The sequence below is a fragment of the Nuphar pumila genome, chromosome 6 (assembly GCF_984573655.1).
Source record: "Nuphar pumila chromosome 6, dmNupPumi1.hap1.1, whole genome shotgun sequence".
In the NCBI taxonomy this organism is placed as follows: Eukaryota; Viridiplantae; Streptophyta; class Magnoliopsida; order Nymphaeales; family Nymphaeaceae; genus Nuphar; species Nuphar pumila.
Window position 1 is genome coordinate 16,062,229 of NC_143254.1, and position 21,734 is coordinate 16,083,962.

Below are 21,734 nucleotides of genomic sequence, written 5' to 3' on the forward strand. Positions count from 1 at the left end.
GAGTCTCACCTAGTAACATTTAAAAGTGTGGTTAATACGAGTCAGATAGATTTTTTCCTACTTAGAAAGAGAGATAGGGGTTGTTGCATCGATTGTAAGGTTATACCGGGAGAAAGTGTAGCTACACAACATAGAGTCTTAATTTTAGATCTTAGAATTAGACAATGCCGCAAAAGGGATAGACATAGGATAGATCCTAGAATTAAGTGGTGGGCACTGAAAGGAGCTAAACAAGGAATGTTTGCAGAGCGGGTAGTTAAGGAAGTTGATTGGTGTCTCGAGGAGGATTCAGAATCTATGTGGAATAAGATAGCGAGTGGCATGAGAAAGGTGGCTAAGGAGGTATTGGGTGAGTCTAAAGGCGGTGCACCGCTAGGTAAGGATACATCGTGGTGGAACGAGGATGTCAAATTAGCTATTAAGGTTAAAAGAGAGTGTTATAGAAATCTAAGTAAAAGTCGTGATAATGAGAATTTGGAGAAGTATATGACAGCAAAGAAGGAAGCTAAAAAAGTAGTTCGGAACGCGAGGGATGAGGTATATAAGGAGGTTTATGACAAGTTGGATACCAAAGAGGGTGAAAAGGATATTTATAGGATTGTAAAAATGGGAGATAGGAAATCGAGGGATCTGGGTATGGTTAGATGTATCAAAGATGAAACGCAAAGGGTTTTAGTCAAAGATGAGGAGATTAAGGAGAGATGGAAAGATTATTTTGATAAGCTATTTAATGAAAGTCATGCTCAGGATCTTGGAGACTTTTCCATTCCTTTTCATGAGATGAATCGTGACTTCATGCGCAAGATTCAAAAGAAAGAAATTGCAGAGGCTTTGAAGAAAATGAAATCAAGAAGGGCAGTTGGCCCAGATGGTATACATATCGAGGCTTGGAAATGCTTGGGAGAGAAAGGTTTATAATGGTTGACAAATCTTTTTAACAAGATTTGGCGGACAAATAAGATGCCTAATGAGTGGAGGAAGAGTACTTTGGTGCCTCTATATAAGAATAAGGGTGATATACAAGATTGCACAAACTATCGTGGTATAAAACTCATGAGTCATACTATGAAACTTTGGGAGAGGGTGATTGAGTTTAGGTTGAGGAAGGTTGTCATGATATCGGAGAATCAATTTGGTTTTATGCCTGGAAGATCTACTATGGAAGCTATACATCTTCTTAGACAACTTATTGAGAGAAATAGAGAGAGGAACAAAGATTTGCATATGGTTTTTATTGATTTGGAGAAGGCTTACGATAGAGTACCTAGGGACGTTCTCTGGTGGACAATGATGAAGAAAGGTGTTTCTCTCAAGTACATTAGTATAATTAAAGATATGTATGAAGGAGTAGTAACCAATGCCCGCACTTGTGGAGGGGTGACAACCAATTTTCCTATAACGGTTGGGTTACATCAAGGATCTGCTTTAAGCCCTTTCCTTTTTGCTATAGTGATGGATGAGCTTACGAGATCAATTCAAGAAAATGTGCTGTGGTGTATGTTGTTTGCTGATGATATTGTTTTAATTGATGAGTCTAGAGCTGGGGTTAATGCTAAGTTAGAATTATGGAGACAGACATTGGAAGCAAGAGGTTTTAAGTTGAGTAAGAGTAAGACAGAATACATGGAATGTCGATTTAGTAAGCAACAAAATAGAGATGGGAGTGTAGTGAAGCTTGGTGAGCAAGAAATACCGGTGGATGATTCTTTCAAATATTTGGGATCTATCATTCAAAAGTATGGAGAAATTGATGGAGATGTAAATCATAGGATAAAAGTTGGGTGGATGAAATGGAAGAGTGCAACTGGAGTGTTGTGCGATCGTAGAATGCCATTGCGGTTGAAGGGAAAGTTTTATAAGACGACTATTAGGCCCGCTTTACTATATGGTACGGAATGTTGGGCTGCCAAGAGACATCATATTCAAAAAATGAGTGTAGCTGAGATGCGTATGCTGAGATGGATGTGTGGAAATACAATAAAAGATAAGATTCGGAACGAGGAGATACGTAAGAAGGTAGGCGTTGCACCCATTGAAAATAAGATGAGAGAGAATCGTTTATGGTGGTTTGGACATATTCGACGAAGGCCTAATGATGCTCCAGTTAGAAGGATGGAGAAATGGGAAAATATATTAGTTAAAAGAGGTCGGGGTAGGCCTAGGAAGACATGGATGGAGGTGATAGGAAAGGATATGAATGCTTTGAACCTCACCGAGGACATGGCATTGGATAGAAATGAATGGAGGAGAAGGATTCATGTGGAAGACCCAGAATGATTTTCTTTGTTGGTTCATATCGCCGACCCCAATTGTTTTGGGATGAAGGCGTAGTTGTTGTTGTTGTTGTTGTTGTATTTACATATGTACATACAAATGTATGTAAATGTGTTATATACATATATACATATATGTATATATATATACATTAATTTATTTGTTTGTTTTTTCTTTCTTTATTTTTATTTATTTATTTATCTAGTTCATTTTGAACTAGAAGTCCAACTAGTCAGCATTTAGTTAACTAGTCTTGGAGCCGTTGGATCTAGTCCAATGGCTACAAATAGAGCCGTTGGACTAGCTCCAACGACTCAACAGAGTCTGTGTATAAATAGGGGTTATCCCCTCTCTCAACATATACATGCTTCTTGCATGCTTTGTTATAAATAAAGAGATTATTTATTTTTTAGTTCTCCTGTGGGTACCCCTTGTGTGGGTTTTGGTTGTGTGCCCTTAGTGGACATTTGTTGTGCTTGTTCACTTGATTCTTTGATGGAAATATTGTGGTTGTTCGAAAAGCACATGTTTCTTTACAGAGGATTGTACTTGAAGCCACTATATCCGTAAACACAGCTACATAAAGCATGCTCCAGATAGTTGTACATATAATTTATGAAAAAGTGTCCAAAAGCAATACACTATCAGTAACTCAGTGAAACTTCTTGCAACTTAAGGCACTGGACATCTGGTTAGATGAAATACAAGTTGTGTGCAACTTGAAACCATGAGAACAAAAATTCCACTCTTATCAGTCCCCTCCTCCAGCAGTAAACCCAAAGGAGATGGATCAGTGTAACCAGTATGCCTGATCATACGCTTCCCACAAAAAAACGAGCATTTTTTGCTTCCATAAGTTGCAAATTGCAAGTCAAGTTCAACGACAGATGTCATTTCTAGAAAACAAGTCTTTAGTGCTACACAAATTGTGATTGCAGTGAAACAAGCACTGAACTTCAGAAAAAGATAGATTGTGGCAATGCCAAAAGCAATGGCAGACAGATAGAAACGTGTAACTCAGGGTATGTTTGGTTGCATTCAAATGTGATTTGGAATCTCATGCAAATGAGAGAATGAATCTCGTTTGCACAGCTAACCAAACATGTGATCTGGAGTCTCATGTAAATGACAGAATGAATCTCATTTGTGCAGGTAACCAAACGTGATTTGGAATCTCATGCAAATGAGAATCAGAATGTGATTTGAAATCACAATTGAAGTGAATCTCGTGATTCCAAATCACATGGTGGAATATGTGGTTTGAAATTATATGACTTCAAATAACATTTGATTCCATCTCGTGATTCCAAATCACATGAGATGCAACCAAACATACCCTAAATGTCATAGAAAGTATTAGAAATATCAACTTACTGTTTTCCTAAGTACCCAAACACAAACAGCTGTTGCACCATCTTGCCATCCGCCTACATATTTTTCATTTCAATGTCAAAAATGCACAACATTAAACTGTGATAGAGACAATTTTTTTATAATACAGAGCTAAATTCAAAATTTCGTCCTTACATACATGTATACATGTATTATGATATAGTTACCAAACCCATTCCTAATTCACAAGTAAAAATCAGATTACATGCACTCATACACACATGGAGCTAACATGTATATAGGGGGAGGATTAACATGCTTCGAGCACCAATAACTAAAACAGGACTGCTCAAAAAAATTCTACCAAAACACATGATACATAAATACATAAAACAAGAATCTTGCAAAGGGAGAACTGACATCAGATTACAGTAGTAGACAAAATATAGAAGCTAATGAGCCACTCTCAGAATAACACATAGGCCAAAGGATCTGCCAAATTAATGCAAAGAAAAGGATCTACTAATTGAAAGCAATGGAATCAATCTTATGATTCTTAATTCATAAAAAACTGCATTTCTGCACGTGATGCCAAACCCTCCCTGAATCTTACTTTTTTTTTTCTGAGCAGGAAATCTCCACAAAAAAACATGCATTCATAAGTGTCATTTGGCTGACAAGGTATAGCACATGTTGGAAGCATATGATCAGCATTGGTGAGACGGTGAAGGTGGTCCTTGATTACCATCCAAGAATGATACAAGAGTTTGTGGTTCATCAATGTCTTATATGGGATTCAAATCTGAACCACACTGGTAGTTATGGTGGAGACATGTAGGGGAACCAGTGATGGTTGTAATTGACTATTTATCAATCCAATACACTGAAAGACAGTCGAACACTACAAACTATCATGTTGCACAGCAGCTAGAATCATTAAGATAGCATTGTCATCAAATTCATCGAGCAAAACCAAATCCTGGCTGCCAGGAAGCCTGTCAAACATGCTAGCTACAAATGGCAAACAATTGGCTTTTAGCATTTCATTCATAAGAAACTAAGCCACAATATGTAGGAAGAACAATACAACTTAAGTAGAAGAAAAATAAGAATTTCCTTTAAGAAGCTCTCGAGTTAAAAAAACAAGAAATATATCATCAAGCATCCTTAGCAGAATGGCTACTGAACATGATAAATGACCAGCTAATGACTTATGTGTGTACCTGCAGCACTTTCTTGAAGTAATAGCTCATCAGTCTTTCGGAAACCTGGAGATTTCAAAATAGAATCAGGGACTTCTCAAGAGACATTTCAAGAAGTAGGAAGATTTCAAGTTCGTAATTCGTATACACCAGAATCAATGTTTCCAAGACCATCATGATGAAAAATCGGCAATGTATGACCAGCATCATCAAATGAATGACTCAAGAGACAATAATAACCAAAAGTACAATGTGAATCACCATTAGCTGGGTGTAATTTGGCTGTTATTCAATGGATCTTTGTACTAGGGATCACAAAAGCACGCTTACATTTTCCACTACCTATCATTATTAATAAGGGTGGCCTTAGCCCAATTAAACCGGTCAAGTGGGCTCCACATGCAGCACAGGTGCAGCCAAAATGGAGTGAGCCACTATCTGCCCACCTTTTAGAAGCACCGGGTCAGAGGTCAGATCAGGCTGACCCATCTTGGGTCTATATTTAACCAGGCTAGCCAGACATGGGCTGGTCTTGTTGATCAGCCCGAGCCTGTTCTATGGGCACACACACGCGGGCGGGTGTGTGTGTGTGTGTGTATCTATTTTCTTACCTCAATTTCAAGTTTTCCTTTGACCTCACAATGTTTAATATGAAGTATGAACACACTATAAATCACAAAAGACAGAGATCGATGACAAAACATAAGAAAGTTGCGATTTTAATTATCATTTTAAAAATGTAGTACACACCTTTATATTTTTGCATTTGCACATCCAAAATGTTTCTACTCTCATCACCAAGATCTAGACATTACAAAACTACCATATACTATAAAATCTTTCCCAGACTTGTCCTTTGAATTTCATGAATTCTACCTTTGTTTCAAGTTACAAATTCTAAGTTTAAATTTTCCTCAATACTTCCAATCTCCATGATCTTGCAGCTCTTGGTCTATGAAGATAAGTCATTCTAAAAACACCACATCAAAACCCTAAATCCTAACAAGCATCATTCATAAATATGATAATTAAAAAAAAGAAAAACTTCAAACTAAATATTTACGTCATTTGACAAACCAAAATAAAAAAACTTAAATTCTAACAAAAATCAAAGATTTAGGGGTTTGATAGCCAAAACTAAGTATTCATTAATGGAATCATGCTTAATGATAATTGAAAAGAAAATAGCACAAAAAGACCCTAAAACCCTAATTACATACATAATTACATATTCACGTCATTTGGAAAGAACCTATGTCACATGGGTGCGGGTACAGGTGCGGGAGCAGGTGCGGGTGCGGGGATTCGGCACTTCCAAAAAACCCAGGTGCGAGGGTGCGGCAGGGGCAAAAATGTATGTATATATATATAGAAGGGGGTCGGGGGTTACCCCGGCGCGGATCGGGGTTCAGTTTTTTTTGCTGGTGTGTTTGTTTGAAGACTTGTTACCCACGTTCTACTTGTTGTGTACTTTAGCTCAACGGGACAAAATTGATGAACCGAAAGGATTGGCAATCTGATCGACCCAGCCTGCTGCGTTCTGCTGACTGTCATGATTCAATCATGTCTGAAACTCCCTCGTCTTCACAAAAAAAAATATAAGCGAAAGGTTTGACGTGGTTTGTTGGAGAGAGAGTCTTCACGAGGCCTACGGCGCCATTGCCACACCACTGCCTAGGGTTCTTCAAATTTCATTTTATATACAGTTGCACACAGATGACAGCTAAAAGAAATTTATTGGATTTGACATGTGGAAAAGAGAGGTCTACACAAGGCTACGGCTAGAGCACCCATCTCGTCAAGAGAAAAGTGAATACTAATAGCCACCAAGGCTCTACTCTACCACCACCATTATCATTTATTATGGAGAGAGAAAACCCTTTACGAAAAAGGATTTGGTTGGTTGAAGCATAAAGACTTCAAAAGGCTCTTGAATTTTGGTTTTAATTTTTGAGGAAGACGGATCATCATTTCCAAGTTAACAGTATGTTTTCCAACGCTGTGAATTAATTGTTTGGAGGCAAGAATAGCATGGGATGCCAACAAAGCTCGTCAGATGTTGTGGACACAAGTGCCCCTTTATAAAACAAGAGCAGCAGCAGCGAGCAACTGTCCAGAAAATTTTTTTAAAATTTTGCAGCCCATTTCGTAGGGCAAATTTTTTTTTTAATCCAAACAAAAATGGACCAAAATGACCCTGGGTGCGGTCAACGCATCCAGGATCGGGTTGACCGCACCCGGTGCCGCACCCGCGTCGAGTCGACGCGGGTGCCGCACCCGCGTCGAGTCGCGTCGACGCGGGTGCCGCACCCGCGTCGAGTCGCGTCGACGCGGGTGCCGCACCTGCGTCGAGTCGCGTCGACGCGGGTGCGGCACCCTGCTAGCCGAATCCCTGTGACATAGGAAAGAACCAAATTAACAACCAAAGTCCTAAAAAAAATCATAGATTTAAGCTAATTAAAAAAATTCCTAATATTCTAACCAAAATCAAGCATTCATTACTCATGCCTAATGCTAATTGGAAAAAAAATACAAAAAAACCTAGAACCCTAACTAAACATTCATAGTATTTCCAATAAAAACTACATCAAAAACCTAAGCCCTAACAATACATTACGCTAATTGAAAAAAAAAACTGAAATTAAAACCTTATCATTTATCAAGCCTTTTGAAAAAAAAGTTTGAAAAGAAGGAGACTCAGTGTCTCAGCCACCAGGGCTAGGGCCATGCACCAGAAAGGCCTCCAGACTGTGGACGACCAGACCCAATCCTAGGAAAGTTGAGAAAGAGGGGGGGGGGGGGGGGGGGGGGGGGCACTGTTGTTGGTGTTTTCGGACAGCTGATGAGCCGTCGGAGTGGCAGACATCCTAAGTCCAGGAGGAGAGACAGAGAGAGAGAGAGAGAGGTGAGTCAAGGTCGGGGATGTGGAATGGGAGGGGTATGGGTCGGGTCTAGGTGTGACACCCTAATCTGACTTTATATAGAGACACGGCGGGCACCAGCAACCCACCCAGACGGGTCAGGGTGAGCATTGTGCACCCTGATCTGAACCTCCTTATTAGGGAATTTCGGGTCAGGGTGGGCACAATGTGGCTCTGCCCCTGCACATGTATCTATATGTATCATAGTCATAGATTTCGGCGATATTTTCAAAATATTGTGATATTATCATTGCATTTTCAACAAACGATATTATAAGGATTTTCAAAATATTGCCAATTTGATAATATCGTGATATTATCATGAGAATATCGTGATATTCTTGTGATAATGTCGTGGACTCGTGATATTATCAATTATTGATATTTTTTATTTATTTTTATATCTTAAATGTGTTTTTCCTTTATTTTGCATTTTTAACTTATTTCTTTTATTATATATTTATTTTATTATCTAAACATGATATTTTCTTACTTATTTTTGTTATTTTTATATATTTTTTATTTTTTAAGCCTTGATATTTTGAAAATATTGTCAATTTAATAATATTGTGATATTATCACGAGAATATCGTGATATTTTTGTGATAACGTCAAGATATTATCAATTATTTATATTGTTTTTTATTTATTTCTTATATCTTAAATGTGTGTTTTTCTTTATTTTGCATTTTTACTTATTTATTTTATTATATATGTATTTTATTATTAAACATGATATTTTCTTACTTATTTTTGTTATTTTTATATTTTTTTTAAAAATTTAAGCCTGAGATTTTTCCAAGATTTATCACCAAAACTATAATATCGTGAGAAATAGCCTTGCCGAGATATAGTCGATACTGATATGTATATATGTATATATGTATATATGTATATACAAGATTCAACTGAATATTTATCAAAGCCAAAGCTTTTTCCTCTTAAGAGCATTCAAAATACATGGAATTGTTGCTTATTAATGAAGGCATGGTATTTTGCTTCAAATCTTCCATATTGCACATTTTTAGGTGCTTGCATAATCAATCCATTTCCTGCTTCTCTGAATCCTCCAGATTGCCACTTTCAGTGCTCAAATAATTGAAAATGTAATCACCTTGCTTTTCATTATACCCTCCAATATTCTAACTGTCCCTGTGACTAGGGCTGCACAACGAGCCAAGCTAGCTCGAGCTCGGCTCGGGCTCGACTCGTTTAAGCCTGGCTCATATTCGTCCGAGTAAAAAAACAAGTTGAGCTTGAACATAAGCTTAAGCCGCTTAAATATAAATGATCCGAGCTTGATCAAGTAAGCTCGGTTGATAGTCATACAGTGGCTAGTTTGAGGATATGTATATTTTTTTTTGGACAAAAGACAAAAGCAAGGGTTTCATCCAAGTGGTTAGCATGTTAGACGTTTGTGTGAGAGATGGGTGTTTTGAATCCCGCCTTTCCTACTTTCACTGAAAACATTTTTTTTTAAAAAAAATCAACTCGGCTTGAGCCTTGCCAAGCTAGACTCGAGCTGAGTTTGTACTCATTCTGTTCAAGCTCGGCTCAGCTCGAGCCAAGCTTGAACATGCCTTTTTTTTAACGAGCCAAGCTTCTTGAGCCTAAGCCCGGCTCGTGTGCACCACTACCTGTGATTGAGTTGGGAGAGCCAACCACCTTCTTATGGGGAATCATGGATGAATCCTTTTTCCTTGGGTCAAGTCTTTTGAATAAGAAAGGGCCAACTTCATGTAAGAACACTGAAGTGTTTTGTTACATATACTTCTATCCATTTAAAGGTAGTTAGATGGTCTCTCCAATTTCCAATGAACATATTCTAGTATAAGCAAGAGCATTCTCAACTAGCAAAGAAATTCACTTAGGACTCATTTAAAAGAAAGCAGAAGGCCTGTTTTAATCTCTTTTTTTCAGATGGGAGAAACAGCTCCATACTGGATTGAGTGACACATATGGCTGTGACCAATTGCTTCCAATTGTTGTAGAGGAAGGTGATAACTAAGTTTGGTTTTTTTAAGGGTTCTCACTCTGATTCATTATTATATTTTTCTTCACCCCCATTTGAAGATATATTCACTTATGTATATTTTTCTTCACTCCTATTTGAAGACACATATATAGCAGATCATATCATTTGCAAAAAAAAATCTTATCAGCCACTCACCATACTGCTTAGATTAGAAAAGTGCTAAGTATGTATTTCCACCCATTAGAATGCTTTCACTCATGATAAGGTAGCAGCATTGAATAACGGATGGAAAACATCATTAACACCAGTAACCATCACTTGCACCCTCACATATCAGTAATTAGTCAATGGACAACCAACCAAATTTTGTAAAGCCTGAAGCTGCACTTGCGGATACACTTCATCTTTGAACTTTAAATAGAATGAAGTCCCTCTGAAGTTGATTCATACATAGTCTGGATATGCAAATGGCAACTAAGAAACACGCAATCCATTACAAATCTGAAAGGAACCGAATTTGACTACATTAATTTTTTTTTCCTTTTCTTTCCTTTTTTGAGAAAAGAGGTGCTGCAAGAACCAGAAAAGTGCTACATTACATATTAAAATTTTCTTTCAGGAAGATTGCTCACTGACCTGACAATGTAGATAGAATTGCTAAAGCTCAGCAAGAATCAGAAAAATATAACTGGCATGGACTTAAGTAACTACCATTTATCCTAACCACCCATACAGATGCACCCAAGTCACTGGAGTCCAGGTGAATGACCAGGCTGCACTGCCTGAGTCTCAAGTTGGACTGCTAGTGCAGAACTTTTGCAGAGTATGAAGAATCCTGTAAGTGCTTTATCATACAAACCTTCAAGAATGGCCTTTTTTGCTGCCTTCAAATCCATCTGCAAATTCCACACATAATGACCACATATAACATGAACCATATAAAGATCACTGAAAAAAGGTCAGAAACAAATATTTGCATTACAGAAAAAGGAAAGGTGGCTTCTTAACAAATAGAAATGACCAAATAATCCATATTAGAAACCTAGGTGCTACAAAAAAGTGAAGCAATTTAAAATTCTAGGTTGACTGCAAAATCTAGTAACAATTCCAAAAAATTTGTGCTTAATTCTGTGAAGCACTAAAAATATTAACTTAAACAACATATACATGTGTTTATATGTATTACAGACATATACATATGTATACATATATTTGTATACGTATATGTGTGTGTATATACAGAGAGAGAGAGAGATGCATGTGAGTGCAAAGACAGGCCTACCGCCTACACTACTAATGATTTCTGGCAATGGTGGTGCCAGAAACTGATACCATCTAAAAGGGCATTTTGCCATCTATCAACAGCTGATCTTGCCACAGCTACAAGCTGGTAGCAGATGCATATTTAAGCAAATACCTTGGTGCCAATAGATGGAATGTTAGACCCAGTTTGACTTAGGATTGGGGGTTGGGGAGAAGAAACAATTCCTTTGAACAGCATTAGGGTAGCACTGGCTGTGGTTGCCAGTGAAAAGACTTGTTGCCCTCTAATTTGACACTAGTGAATACCAGAAAGTCCTAGTGTATCGCAGATGTGATGGACTCATGCATACATAATAGTACTAGTAGAGAGATAAAGAGACAGATAACAAAAATTTTGGGAGAGCGCATCCATGTTGAAGCAGGTGCCTATAGCAGGAGGATGCCAACAAAAAATCAAAATCAGAGAAGGTGACGCTCCCAAACAAAGGACAAATAGTTTTTGTAAGTGGAAAATAATCCATCTTTAGAGAATATAACCACATTTTGCCACCTTGTCATACTAAAATCTCCTGAACATCAACCAACACATGCAATACGAGATTTCATAAAGCCCACAAATAGTGATCCTGCGACAAGACCACCCAATAGGAACACAAAAAGAAACCACACATATTTTAGAATCCCAAGATCATGCAATCAAATGTTATTGTATTCATTTCGCAGTTATTGACCTGAGCATTTGTTAGAATGAATTGTTGTTTTGTTTTCTATTATTTATGTATGTTATTTGCATTATTTTTATTTAGCTTCGTACTTCTTTTAACATGAGGGGTGATTTTGTTATTCTTGCACCTGTTTCTACCTTTCCTTTTTTAATGACACAGAAAAAACACCTATTTTTTGGATCGTCAAGAGGCATTCACCATGCCCTATTCTGATGCCCTCATGTAAAACTCCACCAGTACTCCTTCCTCCCACCACAAAGGGAAAGTTCTCCCTTACGTTTTTGGCTTGTGCAGGTATGCAACCCCAGATTTCAAACTCGAGATGTCCTTTCATCTCATGACAAATCGAGCCACCCCTAGCCAGAACCCTCATTGGCCAGCTCTGCCCACTTAATGATGGCATATTTATAATATTTACAATACGCTAAACATAAAAAAAAGGAATAGAACACCTGGTCCCATATTGGGATATCAAGTCATTCAAGCCCTAATGTCTCCACATCTCATTTCTCATATTTGATTGTCCAAAGCCTTAGATGGTTTTCCTCAAAAAGTGTGAATAATTTGTTCCAATCTAACCCTCTCCTCTAACCAAAGGAAAAAAGACTAAGGACTAAATAGTTGCTGTAAGTGGATAGTAATCCATCTTCAAAGAAGAATAACACCACTGTGTCACCTTGACATACTAAAATCTCCTAAACATCACCCAACACATGCACATGGATGATTTCATATAGTTTACCAACAAAGAAATCTGCAATGAGACCCATCAATAGAAACACAAAAAGAAACCATGCATATTTTTCAAACCCAATATTTGCCAGCAAAAGTTATTATATCCATTCTCAGTTTTTGGCCTCAAGGTTTTCCTCAAAAAGTGTGAATATTTTGTGTCAATCCAAACATCTTCTTTGACCGAAGGAAGCCTTCTTGTACCAAAAGAATTTGCCAACCTACTTGTCATAGCATAAATCAACCATGCATCTTGTTACTTAACTAAGCTCCTCTTCCTCTGCCATCTAATGGCAAAAGAATTGTGCATACAAGCACGCCTCCATTGTTGAGAGAACTCAGCAAGCTAGAAAGGATCAACGTATGGTCCTGTCAAATAGAAATGCAGATACCTGCAGAGGGCTTCCATGGATAGGGCATCATCGTTTTCTCTTTCCAACCAACCATTTCTTAGAAACTTGAAAATGCAAAAGCAGTATGGTGCGAGAGAAACGTACGCTCAACAGGAGTGATTCTGCTTTCAAGCATCAACTATATGGACTGCCATGGCCCATGAGTGATGACTCACAACTTGCACATCCTCAGCCTCCACATAGTAACATAAATGAGAGAAACAAGGACATCCATGTAATGCACTGTGATATTCCCCTTAGAAAAATCAAATTTATGATCATCTTTATGGCAAATAATATATAAAGCAATGTTGTATGTATCGTATTGTATCATACGATATGGTACGATACATATCGTTACTATAAGGAATATCGAGACAATAAGCACTCGTATCGTGATATGAGTGTGTATCGTATCTGTATTGTATGTATTGTACAATATGTATTTGCATCATACAATATGGGTGTATCGTACGATATAGGGTCGACGCACTTAAAAAAAAGACTGAATTGTAATTTTTCAATTTTGGGTTTTAAAGACCTCTTGTCGACTCCCTCATTTGTGTAGAAACCATTAGATAGGTATTCATGCACCCTAGGACTTGTGAGAGCGATTTGGAAACCGATCCATGCATAAGAAAGAGGGATTTTGCGGTTTTCTAAAGTAAAAGTGTATTTCCACCATTTTTCAATCAAGAAAGTAGGTTAAGGTAAAAAAAAATATTATGAGTAAAATTATAAAGCTACCCCCAAAAAAATTCTGCCTCGGGGGGCACTAGCTGCCCCCTTGGATCCACGAAAAATAGAGATTTATATCAAGGTAGAAATCAAACTCCACACTCTAACAAAGATGGCATCAGATGATCTGGCACGGCAATGGGGCATTCAAGTTATGAGTGAAAACTGGTTGAAAATCTAGTGCAACTATTGCCATAATATTTTCGTTTATGTAATATGAAAGTATGAGTCTTGTGGTATGTTCTTAATTGCAAGATATTTGATATTTTGCATTGTTCTTGTGAGATAATTGATGTTTGATGATGTCTTATGCAACTCATACAGACATAAATGCTTCATATGTGATTTTATGGTTGTATTTTGTATAATTCATCATTGTTTCATATGTTATAATTTTTGCTAGTCTTGACTGATTTTTCATGATTTTTTGAATTTTTTTAAAATTTTTTATTAAAAATTATGACTTTTTACGATACGATACGTATTTTATTTTGGGCCCGACCTATACGAGTAGCGACACAATACTTACAACCTTGTTATAAAGTCCACAAGTTGTAAGTTGTAAATGATTTAGTCAAAAAGACATAAGGAAGCCCAAGTTCTCAAATACTTGTGAGCCATGCTGTTGAAGGCGTCCTTCGAGGAGCAAAAGTTGTTCCTCGAAGCAAAGTGCCAAGAAGACAAAAAAAACTTTAAGGTGCTATGAATATTGTCTGTATGTGTGCTAATGTGATGAGTGCATATGATGTGTGTGTAGATGAGCGTGTGGTGTATGTGTGTGCAAGCATGCATTGTGTATATATTTGTATGTGAATGTGTATGTATCAGTGTTGTTAAAAACGCACCTCAAGGCGCAAAAAGCGCGCCTCGCCTCAAGGCGAGGGCCTTTGTGCCTTGAGGCGCATGCATGAAATGTAAAAGCGTACGAGGCATACGCCTTATACGCTTTGAGGCGTACGCTTCGAGGCGAGGCGCGCCTCACAGTGAGGCGTGCACGCCTCATGTTGCACACAAAAAGCACGAAGGCAAGGCAAGTAGCCACGGCGAAAAGGGTAGCCCATCCCAGGCCGCCGCTGAGGGAAGACACAAAATTCTGCTGGTTGGGTGAAGGAGCAGAAGGAGCACCGGGCAACCCGCTAGGAGATCTGGCAGAAGGGACAGGAGGAGATCCAGCAGAAGGAAGAGTAGGAGATGCGGCAGAAGGAGAAGGAGATCCGGCGGAAGGAAGAGGAGGTGATGCAGCAGAAGGAAGAGGAGATCCAGCAGGAGGAGATCCGGCGGAAGGAAGAGGAGGAGATGCAGCAGAAGGAAGAGGAGATCCAGCAGGAGGAGGAGATCCGACGAAAGGAAGAGGAGGCGATGCAGCAGAAGGAAGAGGAGGCGATGCAGCTGGAGGAGGAGATCCAACAGCAGCAGCATGAGCGGGCGAGGTGGGGGATTTAGCCGATGGAGGTGAGGAGGCGGTGGCCGCGACGACGTTGACGGCGATCTTCTACCCAAAGTTGCAGTGTTGGCCGACGTTGCAGAGGAAGTAATGCTTTCCTGTAGAGTTGAGGGATTTGGATTGGAAGACGTCTGATTAGATACTGGCTAAGTGGATTTGGATTCTGATGTTGAAAAGCTCGTACCAACTGTGATTTTTTTACATGTAATGAGTTTCAGTAACAAAAGTCAAAAAGTATAATTGCATCTGATTATAATCAGATATGGTTTTAGCTAACTGAATAAAACTAAATGGAGTGATAAAATCAGATCCTTAAGTATTTTCTCCTGGGGACCAAGTAGACACCCCTTTCTTCAAAGTTATTAAGGGCATTGTTATTATGGGTTCAATGTTTACAAAACTCAGTAGTTGTATAAATCACTTATAATTCAAATTTCCTTTTGTCTATCTGAATTTTCTTTTTCAATATAACGAGTTACTGAACTATACACATTCTTTCAAAAAAAAAAAGAACAAACCATATCTGCCTCTTATATGGAAAACTGCACAATAATGACATGTTCGTGTCCTTTTGGGTGTATCCATGTGACATAAGATCTTGTCTATTCTATTTGAGTAAACAAGATTGTCAACTGCTTCTTAATGAAGTGATCGTCTTACAAGGTGATAAACCCTGCTTACTTTTTTCCGACAGAGAAAGCTGGGGTTAGGGAGACCCCTACCAGTTAAAACAACCATCTCATTTAGATTCGAACTTGCAACGTCCCAAATAACTGCAAATGGGGAATGTTTGGCTAGAGTGATATGGATAGTTCGGTTCCGAAATTGTATCTTCATGAGAATTAGATTCTTCTTTTCCAAAAGTGAAGTAAAAAGGAGGTGCTAATGAAATCCCAAATCCCCACCTGCCTCAAAGACCATTTTAGATGGTTGTGGCCATTTTACCATTTTGGATATTTTTTCGTATTTATTTGAGATTTTTTATTTTTTGTTGTTATTTGTTTATAATTTTAGATATTTTTTATAGTTTTTTTAAGTTTAAAAAAAAATTGAGGCTTACGCCTCGCCTCAGATTTTGGTAGAGCGCCTCGCTACGCCTCAACGCTTTTCACAACATTGGTATGTATTATATATGTGAATGTAGTTGACTATAGTATGTATGTCTATGTGTGCTCTATGTACTGTGTGTGTGTGTTGCATGCATATATATGGATAATATGGGTGTGTATGCGAATGTGCAGTGTGTGTGCCTGTTAATGGTGTGTTGTGTGTATTATGTAAATGTTTGTAGCTGTCTTTTATAGCATGCTGCCCTCTATACAGGATTACTTAGCTTTGTTTTTCATGTGCATGGAAGTTGTATCTGAATCACAAAAGTGCTTTTGTTTTTTAATTTAACTATCGGCTATAATTCATTTAGTATCTTTGTCAATTGCGAATTTTCTATTAAATATGACATTTCCCATATGTAGAATGCTGATTCTTGCTTGTTATCATGATTTTCTTGAGAGGTTTCATATTAAATTGATAGATTTCCAATTTATTCACTATTGATTCATAGATAGGCATTGTTTATTTCTCTCATTTATTTGGTAAAACCTTTTAATATTTTTTGTGAAGCTTACGCTTTATGCCTCTCTTCATGAGCAAGTCTTGCGCCTTGCTACGCCTTAATGCTATACACAACATTGCTCGTGGGCTTTTCCTAAAGAGAAAAAAAATCAGAATATTCAATATAGCAAGTAAAAAATATCCAAGGATACCACTTCTGAAGCAGGTAGAATAGGATTATGTATGCCAAAGGCCACCAACTGTTTTTCAGTTCCTTATAATTAATGGTAGGGTGCTATTAGCACATAAAACTACACCCAAAACAAACCACCCAGAGATATTAAATCCCATGTTTTCAAAAAATAAAAAGGATCCGAAAAACTCACTCAGAAGCTTGTTTCTAGGAAAAACAATACCTGGTTTTTTAGACCTAAGAAGGGAAATCAAGATTTTCATGTTTAACCATAAACAACAAAAAATGCTTCTTTGTCAAAGCATTCAGTGTTATTACACTTTGTCTTTTATAATTCACCCCATCAGTGCCTCCCCCTTCCAAGAATCAAAGATCTTCGATTCAGAATCTGTAACATTATCATGTGTTGGATTCTTATTTAGTGGCACACAACAATAAACTTTCCAATTCAACATTCAGATGCTGGAGTAGCATTAGCCGTGTTTATAAGGAATCATATCAAAAGGTGGTACGTCTTGAATATGTAGTACACAAGAATTCAAAGCAGAACATTGATATTAGCATGATACCAAAAAGTTTTCCAAGTAATTTCATAAGCTGCAATTACTGGACATTACTATGCCCTAAGTACCACACTTAGTGTACTCTATCAAGTATATCAAGGAAAAGAAAAAACAAAACAATAGGTTCCAAACCATACGACACTATCTCATGTATAAACAAGTGATTAGACCAAGCACACACACCAACTCACGTGGTAGCCCTGCAGAGAGAACATTTTGATGCAAGTGATTCTTTGCAAAATCAGCAGCCAGACGACCACCATGGCCATCGTAAATTGCAAAATGAGAACACCTAGATCATGTGAAAATATGAATGAGTGTAAATGAACTGCAACATATGAATAACATTGTAAAAAAATAAGGCACGGGCAAATCACAACCAACTATCAAAAAAGAAGCAGCCTTATATGTAGCGGAAAAAAAATAACATTTTCAAGAAAGTATGCATGTCCAAAAATGGTTAATACTTGGGCATTATATCAATATGGATTGTATGGAAACATCTTGTGAACATGCACACAAATAACATTATTAATGAAAAGTGCAAATTTAACATTCGCTAGATAGTCAGATTAACATTATGCTTAAAAAGCATCAGCAATGGCTACAGAAAAGACTAAATAATCAACCAGTGACAAGAATATCCCACCCAAGACAAACTATTTACACAGAAGAACTACATTAAGCATGAAAAAGGATCTAAAAGCTTTTTACCAAAAGAAGTTGTACGTATAAGCCAATCATGTCTTGCTCTTGACAGAAACAGAGTTATCCGCTTTAAAGTACACAGTTAGTTTAAAGCATGTTATACTTTGGGGCTCAATCCTCTCTCGACTCTCAAGCATAGAACCTTGTACAGATGATACACATTTGCTTCCTCTCAACAGCCTCCAACAAAGTTCAGTACCTTCTATGCTATAGTGTTTGGAACTTAATAATTCATCAAAAGAACTTCAATTTCACAAGAACATTAAAACAGCATCATGAAAAACAACAAAAAAGAAAAGACGAAGAAGGGTTGGGTATTAAAAGAGCCCACACGCTTGAAAAAAAAAAACTGTGCATTCAAGAAAATTCAGGATTCCATCCATTTCTTGAAAAAAAAGAAACTAGGGTATTCAAGAAAAATCAATAAGAGTCCAACCATGAGAAGGCATTCCTTCAAAGCATTGAATGAGGGGCGCCAAACCCATCAGAGAAACAAAGACCAAACAAAGAAACAGAACACCCACAAGACGAATCACCTCAATTCCTCAGGAATCGACGAATCCCCGCCGTCCAAAAGGATCACCCAAGCGTCCTCCATCGTGTGGCGCGAGCCCTTATCTTCAGCAGCATCCGCTTCGACGACGAATCTACGGGCATCCTTTGGATGATCATTCGTGAGCTCCGAGCCGCTCGATATCTTCTTCTCCGGCGGCCTATCTTCAGATTCAGCCGGGCGACGATCGTGGGGGTCTCCAGCACCTTCGGAGTCGATCGCCTGGCCGTGGATTCTGGGTTTCTTGGCGCCGGGCTCCGCGGCGTCGCTCGCATCGCCGTCTCTCGCTGCGGATTCCGAGCTCATCGTGAGAGAGACCATCAAACGCGAGAACGGAAAGGGAAGCCTCCCGTTTGAAAAACGCCCTTCCCTCTTTCCCCACCAACGGGCTCAAGAATATAATCGCGAGCGAGGTCCAGGGTAGCTTAGGTTCGGCCGAAGTTGTAGCGAACATAAGGATATTTTTTCCGTTTCGTTTGTTTCGCGCTCTTTCCTACGAAAAATTACTCTTTTCCAGAGAAAGAGCGACTTCTTATCAAGAGTAGTGAACCAAAACATCTTCTTGATAAATTTGTAGTGGGATTAGCATAATAAATGCAAAAAAGTGACTTTCCTATCAAGATTTGTTGACACGTCCTTTCTCCTGAGAAAGCACTTTCTCTCGTGCTCTTTCCTATGAAACAATACTTTTTTCCATAGAAAGAGGGACTTCTTGTTAGGTGTAGCGAAATAAAACATCTTGATAAATTTGTAGTGGGACTCACATAATATAAATGCAAAAAAGTGACTTTCCTATCAAAATTAGTTCACACGTCCTTTCTCCTGAAAAATCACTTTTCCTCCCAAGCATCCCTTCCAAGGGAAAGTAGATTCCGTTGAGTAAGGGTCTACTAAACGCCCCAAAATAGAAAAGCCAACTTTTATCCCTAATTCATAAAAATTGGCTTCACATTTTTTTAATTTCCTGATACGAGTTTTTGGTTCTTTAGAAACTGTCAAACAGCGACTTATCCTTACACTCACATATTATGTGGGGCTGTGGGTTAAATATCAGCTAAAATTTAATCAAACGACAATAGGGTTGTTCTGTTTCCTTGTATTTTTCAACTCCAGAGGGCAATATGATAAACTAAAAATTTAAAAAAAAACATGTTTCTCAAGGTGATGACCTTATCTTGAGATCTAAGTGACAATTTCAAAGAAACATTTGGCCAGTATTAGAAGATTAAAAAACAATAGGCACATTTTGGAACTGGGGGGCAAAGGTTGGCCCCTAAATGGAATTTTTTGAAAAAAAAATAAACATTAGGAGTGAGACCAAGGTCAGATTCATGTCAATTTTATAAGCCACGGTTTTAAAGTCAAAATATTGGAATATTTTCCTTAAGACTAAAAAATCATATGATTGTGATGCAGCTTTGTTAAAAAAGGTCTGAACCAGGGAAGATGCATATGTGAATCGCCTCTAGTTTGGATTTTTATCTTCCCGTGAGCAACTCTGCTTTCTCTACATGTTAATCTCATATTCGCAAAAAAAAAAATTAATACATACTAAGGAAAGTATGAATGTGGATCTCTTCTAGTTTGTGATCTTAATTTTCTCACAAGTTTGATGGGTGTGTTTTCGAGCTTCAGCAACTCTGCGTTTGATAAATGCAAATCTCATGGGTACTTGCGGACCTCAGGAGATCAGCACATTCAATACACAAATCTCCGCATTGAGCATACAAACATACACAAGATAGTCCTGCGAATGTCAGTAGGTCTACATTCTCTGCATGCGGATCTCATGTAGTAAATTTGTAGACTTGAAAGGTTAGTTTGTGTGTTGCACGAATCTCTCCAAATTATGATCTAGTTCTTTACACGAGTGGTAACATGGTCTTAAATAAGTCGAGAATTAACTAAAGATTTTTGGGCACACGAAATTTTGAAATATTTGTTATCATTTGCAGAAAAAAAGTATTTTGGAGAACAGTAGGATCGTTCTTTTTTGAGAAAACTCTCATGCCATACGGCATACATGTTCACATCATGTGTAATAATAAGTTTATTATAAATAATTATGAGATAGCGCATGACTTATTAAAGAATTTAAGCACTTAAGTTACATTGCATTATGATGATTGCACTATAACCTGATACCTTAAATTATGGCACCCTTATGGCATCATATAATCTTAGGTCTTAAACTTTGATACCCTCGTGACAAATTATTTTTAGAAAAAACTTCATTGATAGTGGAATGTGAAATCATGTTTTTTCTAAATACAACTGCTATCGAAAAGTCCTTAGATGCGTTTAAATATTTAGGAGCAATAAATAGAATCAAGTTAGTGTACTTTTGCAAGACCCACGATTTTTTAGCAAACTTCTGAATAAACATATGAGGTATTTTTCATGTAAAAATAGCATATAAACTCAAAATGTGAAACGAATCAATTTCTACAAAACAGTTATACTTAGGATATTCGTATCTTCGTAAATATATGCTCAAACAGTTAGAGAATCATAACTTTCTACCTGAGAAAAATGAAGAGATTTGTACAAGCCAACTTTCTTAGTTACGTCAATACGAAGAGAATGGTGTACTTAGAATTTTTCGAAAAAAAAAATACTGAAAACCTACATTTTTTGCGGGACCCACGAAAATATTGGTTGAACCCACGAAAATATTCTTCAGAAAATATCTTGTGGGACCCACAAAATAACCCATAAAAATATCTCATATGGGCCCCACACAAAAGAAACCTTGAGTCCTTATCCGAAAAGTCATGGGCAAATCAAGAAGTAGGGAGCTTAAGAACTAAGTTTTTTTGGGCTATAAATAGCCCTCCCCTCCTCTCTCTCTCTTCTCATAAAAATCCTCCCTCCCCCCCCCCCCCCCCACCCCCTCTCTCTTGTTCTCCTTCTGTCTCCTAAACCTTCCCTACCTAGCCTAGCCTGCCTGAGTGAGTCTAAGCCTACCCAACCTGATCTGAACCTACTTGAGCTGGTCCAAACCCATTTGACTTGGCTTGAACCCTGTTGGGTTTAGTCAAAGTCAAAGTCCCTTTTGGTCCCCAAACCCATGTTTGATTCACTTGACCCAGACCCAGACTACTTATGCTAAGTCTGAACCTGCCTGACCCAGCTAACTTGGATTGAAACCAGCTTGGTTCAAATCAC

The 21,734-nt window shown here is 37.9% G+C and overlaps 1 protein-coding gene across 2 annotated transcripts in view; it reads right to left on the reverse strand.

Moving 5' to 3' along the window:
- Positions 1–18,970, reverse strand: part of LOC149834099 (Protein phosphatase 2C family protein) — a 43,403-nt gene extending 24,433 nt beyond the window's left edge. For both annotated transcript variants that reach the window (XM_090011212.1, XM_090011213.1), the window contains exons 1-5: positions 18,550–18,970; positions 17,489–17,597; positions 10,564–10,600; positions 4,830–4,874; positions 3,649–3,701 (exon numbers count right to left, since the gene is read on the reverse strand). In XM_090011212.1, coding sequence (XP_089867338.1) covers positions 3,649–3,701; positions 4,830–4,874; positions 10,564–10,600; positions 17,489–17,597; positions 18,550–18,887 — 582 coding nt within the window. In that variant the 5' untranslated portion in view covers positions 18,888–18,970. The remainder of the gene's footprint in view (positions 1–3,648; positions 3,702–4,829; positions 4,875–10,563; positions 10,601–17,488; positions 17,598–18,549) is intronic.
- Between the last annotated feature and the right edge of the window lie 2,764 nt (positions 18,971–21,734).